The sequence below is a fragment of the Liolophura sinensis genome, chromosome 3 (assembly GCF_032854445.1).
Source record: "Liolophura sinensis isolate JHLJ2023 chromosome 3, CUHK_Ljap_v2, whole genome shotgun sequence".
Taxonomy (NCBI): Eukaryota; Metazoa; Mollusca; class Polyplacophora; order Chitonida; family Chitonidae; genus Liolophura; species Liolophura sinensis.
The window spans coordinates 12,338,578-12,344,577 of NC_088297.1; the positions used below are offsets into that span (position 1 = coordinate 12,338,578).

Genomic DNA, 6,000 nt, shown 5'->3' on the forward strand with positions numbered 1-6,000 from the left:
GGAAATTTGAACAAGATTCTACCGAACTATAAGGCACTGGTCTTGAACAAAACCAGTGAATATTTGCCTCAAAACGTCAACCGCATACGGTTTAGTGTTGTCTTGAGCCTAGGTTGCTCGCTTGTAAGGTGAATGACCACCGCTTACTTATCTGCCTTTCAGAAATCTTTATCTTGGCAATCGCAGGAGTTTCCTTTGCACCAAGGCAATTTTCCAACTTTCTGCATTGGCCGGAGGCTCTTGGAGCACTGCCCCTGTAACGTCCTTTTGTCTATAGTGTGATTAAAAAGTTGATTTATAGAGTTACTAAGCTGCTCAGCACAAAATGTAGACATTTAGCTCCCCACTCTTCCAAATAAACTATAGTTGTATTAATTGTTGTCTTCCCTTTGAAATATATCTACTTTCTACCTTTCGCATTTCAGGGTAAAATCTGAATTCAAATGCACAAGAAAACTAGTCTGACAGGCTATCTCTATATACTTGATCAACTAAGATCAAAATTGGTCTGTTTATTTTGGGCTCTTTGCTCATCTAGATTACATACCTTTGCGCTGATTATTTTTCCATAGGGTTCAAAGAGCTCGAACATTTTTGCATCATCAAGCTCCTCTCCAAAGTTTTTGACGTACACATAGGTGAATTTCTTGGCTTTGTCTCCTAGGACCTCCATCCTCTCCTTTTTTGACATGAATCTGCCGACAAACCTGTGGGGAAAGCAGCAAATTAAAATAAAAGGTTTGTTCGAGGAGCACATTTTCAATAACATCGTAAACGTCAAGAGGGGAAATGCATGTACTTGAGGAACATTGGACTTCACTGTACACATTTCACTTTCTCACTTCTTCACGTAGATATGAGGTTATTATGGTCATGAAAGTTTATGGTTAGGAATTATATTCCACATTCAATTCATGACAATTGAAGGGAAAACACACCCAGCCATGTGAATATTTTTTATAACAATAAGTGAAAGGAGGACTAGAGGGAAACAAAATCCTATAAATATTTCCCCATATTTACAAGTGACTTCTTTAGTGTTGTTGTACAGCAAAGGCACATGTTCAGGAATGCTTACTACAAGTTTTTGAGCAGGTTTAGTCGGTCAACACATGAACATTGCCATTGCTATTAACTAACTGCATGCTGCCAAAATCCCTAGTTCTAAATTCACAGATTTCTCCTTATGCACCCTTCAATTTGACTTCCACTTGGCTGTCGGCGGTGTACAGGTGTCTTTAATATCGGGAGTGTTATAAAGTAAATATATGCTTATATTGCCTACATACAACAACTTAAAACAACAAGAAATATTTTACACTTTCTTGCAGTTCAACAACATGCCATTGACCTTGTCAATGGCATTTCTGGCAGCTTCATCGGTTTCAAAATGTACAAATCCATAGCCTTTGGAGCCGTTTTCATCAGCAGCAATCTGCAAGAATAAGATTATCAAACAATTAGTAGTTCTAGTAAGAATACCTGACAAAAAAGGCGTTTGAAGATAAGATGGAGAAATCAATCAAAAACAGGTCACTTAGAAAACCACAATATTTAGGTGAAATCAGTATTTTTACAATGTACGCATTAAAACAAACCATAAGGCAGAAACAAGGGTTGTCAAAAACATCCCTTCTGTAGAACCTTCCTTTTAAGATTATCAAAAATCGAGATTTACTTACCTTACAGGACAAAATATTTCCAAACGCAGAAAATGTGTCGTACAAGGCCTTGTTATCAATACTTTTGTCCAAGTTTTTAATGAAGATATTTCCAACTCCTGATCTTCTCAAAGATGGATCACGCTGAGACCACATGATACGGATTGGTCTGCCCTTAATTGTGTCAAAGTTCATTGTGTCCAAAGCTAGCTCAGCTGAAAAATAAATAAGGAAATGTACAGCCATACAACTTTAGTTTTTGTTAAAATCTTGTTGGGACCACTTTCACAAAGCTTTTAAGTCTTATTTCTCTTGCCGGTCTCGTATCTGATGTGGTAACTGGTTGTAGCATGGTGCACCACAAGGTGACATTCAGGAGAAAAGTGACCAAAGTAACTGACCGTTCGTGGAAGCATGCTATGCTATTTCACTTGGTGTGTGAAAGACCTTTGTATGGCCACTGTCGTAAGTTTTCAGATGAGGTTCTTTATTTTGCAAGTATTTTTTGGTGGGAGATCATTACTGTACCCTGTGCTTTGACAACAAATAACTTAGAAGCTTTGTTACCTGCCTTTGAGTGCCAGGATAAGAACTTCCTTTAAAAAAGTGTTTTCATACATTAATGAGAAGTGCACACAATTAAGTCTCACTCGTGTGTCTCACCCAACTTGAGTGACCTTTAAGAATACTGGGATGTTACATGGCCCAGGTACCTGCCAATATTGGGTAGAACATCCCCACCTGAAGACTGGTCATACGGTTTAATTATGACAGAATTGACAAACTCTGTTTGTCAATCACAAAAATGATTTTAAACAATACATATATTTATTTACACAATGACGGTAACACATCATAAAGAGAGTGGCAAACTGTAACAAAATGTGAACATCTGGCTTACTGACTCAAACAGTGTACTAAGTTCAGCTCCAATCCAAATCCTAACACCACAAGGAATCACAAAACAGCTGCTGTATCTCCTAGTACTCAAATCTTGAATAGTTCATGAATATTCCGATCCAATGACCAGTCCGTAAATACAGGAATGTCAATCCAATGACCAGTCCGTAAATACAGGAATGTCAATCCAATGACCAGTCCGTAAATACAGGAATGTCAATCCAATGACCAGTCAGTAAATACAGGAATGTCAATCCAATGACCAGTCCGTAAATACAGGAATGTCAATCCAATGACCAGTCCGTAAATACAGGAATGTCAATCCAATGACCAGTCCGTAAATACAGGAATGTCAATCCAATGACCAGTCAGTAAATACAGGAATGTCAATCCAATGACCAGTCCGTAAATACAGGAATGTCAATCCAATGACCAGTCCGTAAATACAGGAATGTCAATCCAATGACCAGTCCGTAAACAGAAATGTCAATCCAATGACCAGTCAGTAAATACAGGAATGTCAATCCAATGACCAGTCCGTAAACAGGAATGTCAATCCAATGACCAGTCCGTAAACAGAAATGTCAATCCAATGACCAGTCCGTAAATACAGGAATGTCAATCCAATGACCAGTCCGTAAATACAGGAATGTCAATCCAATGACCAGTCCGTAAACAGAAATGTCAATCCAATGACCAGTCCGTAAATACAGGAATGTCAATCCAATGACCAGTCCGTAAACAGGAATGTCAATCCAATGGCCAGTCCGTAAACAGAAATGTCAATCCAATGACCAGTCCGTAAATACAGAAATGTCAATCCAATGACCAGTCCGTAAATAGAGGATTGTCAATCCAATGACCAGTCCGTAAACAGGAATGTCAATCCAATGACCAGTCCGTAAATACAGGAATGTCAATCCAATGACCAGTCCGTAAATACAGGGAATGTCAATCCAATGACCAGTCCGTAAACAGGAATGTCAATCCAATGACCAGTCAGTAAATACAGGAATGTCAATCCAATGACCAGTCCGTAAATACAGGAATGTCAATCCAATGGCCAGTCCGTAAATACAGGAATGTCAATCCAACGACCAGTCCGTAAATACAGGAATGTCAATCCAATGACCAGTCCGTAAATACAGGAATGTCAATCCAATGACCAGTCCGTAAACAGAAATGTCAATCCAATGACCAGTCCGTAAATACAGGAATGTCAATCCAATTACCAGTTCGTAAATACAGGAATGTCAATCCAATGACCAGACCGTAAATACAGGAATGTCAATCCAATGACCACTCCGTAAACAGAAATGTCAATCCAATGACCAGACCGTGAATACAGGAATGTCAATCCAATGACCAGTCCGTAAATACAGGAATGTCAATCCAATGACCACTCCGTAAATACAGGAATGTCAATCCAATGACCAGTCCGTAAACAGAAATGTCAATCCAATGACCAGACCGTAAATACAGGAATGTCAATCCAATGACCAGTTCTTAAATACAGGAATGTCAATCCAATGACCAGTCCGTAAATACAGGAATGTCAATCCAATGACCACTGCGTAAATACAGGAATGTCAATCCAATGACCAGTCCGTAAACAGGAATGTCAATCCAATGACCAGACCGTAAATACAGGAATGTCAATCCAATGACCAGTTCGTAAATACAGGAATGTCAATCCAATGACCAGTCCGTAAATACAGGAATGTCAATCCAATGACCAGTCCGTAAACAGAAATGTCAATCCAATGACCAGACCGTAAATACAGGAATGTCAATCCAATGACCAGTCCGTAAATACAGGAATATCAATCCAATGGCCAGTCCGTAAATACAAGAATGTCAATCCAACGACCAATCCGTAAATACAGGAATGTTAATCCAATGACCAGACCGTGAATACAGGAATGTCAATCCAATGACCAGTCCGTAAATACAGGAATGTCAATCCAATGACCAGTCCGTGAATACAGGAATGTCAATCCAATGACCACTCCGTTAATACAGGAATGTCAATCCAATGACCAGTCCGTAAACAGAAATGTCAATCCAATGACCAATCCGTAAATACAGGAATGTCAATCCAATGACCAGTCCGTAAATACAGTAATGTCAATCCAATGGTCAGTCCGTAAATACAGGAATGTCAATCCAATGACCAGTCCGTAAATACAGGAATGTCAATCCAATGGCCAGTCCGTAAATACAGGAATGTCAATCCAATGACCAGCTCGTAAATACAGTAATGTCAATCCAATGGACCAGTCCGTAAACAGGAATGTCAATCAATGACCAGTCCGTAAATGCAGGAATGTCAATCAATTGACCAGTCCGTAAAATACAGGAATGTCAATCCAATGACCAGTCCGTAAATACAGGATGTCAATCCAATGACCAGTCCATAAATACAGGAATGTCAATCCAATGACCGGTTGTAAATACAGGAATGTCAATCCAATTGACCAGTCCGTAAATACAGGAATGTCAATCCAATGACCAGTCCGTAAATACAGGAATGTCAATCCAATGACCAGTCCGTAAATACAGGAATGTCAATCCAATGACCAGTCCCGTAAATACAGGAATGTCAATCCAATGGCCAGTCCGTAAACAGAAATGTCAATCCAATGACCAGTCCGTAAATACAGGAATGTCAATCCAATGACCAGTCCGTAAATACAGGAATGTCAATCCAATGACCAGTCCGTAAATACAGGAATGTCAATCCAATGACCACTCCGTAAATACAGGAATGTCAATCCAACGACCAGTCGGTGAATACAGGAATGTCAATCCAATGACCAACCTGTAAATACAGGAATGTCAATCCAATGACAAGTTCGTAAATACAGGAATGTCAATCCAATGACCAATCCGTAAATACAGGAATGTCAATCCAATGACCAGTCCGTAAATACAGGAATGTCAATCCAATGACCAATCCGTAAATACAGGAATGTCAATCCAATGACCACTCCGTAAACAGAAATGTCAATCCAATGACCAATCCGTAAATACAGGTATGTCAATCCAATGACCACTCCGTAAATACAGGAATGTCAATCCAATGACCAATCCGTAAATGCAGCAATGTCAATCCAATGACCAGTCCGTAAAATACAGAAATATCAATCCAATGAGCATTCCTAAAGTGCAGGAATGTCAAATCAATGGCAAAGTCCGTAAATACAGGATTGTCAATCCAATGGCCAGTCCGTAAATACAGTAATGTCAATCCAATGGCCAGTCCGTAAATACAGGAATGTCAATCTAATGACCAGTCCATAAATACAGGAATGTCAATCCAATGGCCAGTCCGTAAATACAAGAATGTCAATCCAATGACCAGTTCGTAAATACAGGAATGTCAATCCAATGACCAGTTCGTAAACAGAAATGTCAATCCAATGACCAGTCCGTAAAT

The 6,000-nt window shown here is 39.4% G+C and overlaps 1 protein-coding gene across 1 annotated transcript in view; it reads right to left on the reverse strand.

Moving 5' to 3' along the window:
* The window catches only part of LOC135463563 (polyadenylate-binding protein 1-like), a 35,921-nt gene that overhangs the window by 19,905 nt on the left and 10,016 nt on the right, over positions 1-6,000 (reverse strand). The window contains exon 8 of the mRNA XM_064740864.1: positions 1,683-1,780. Coding sequence (XP_064596934.1) covers positions 1,683-1,780 — 98 coding nt within the window. The remainder of the gene's footprint in view (positions 1-1,682; positions 1,781-6,000) is intronic.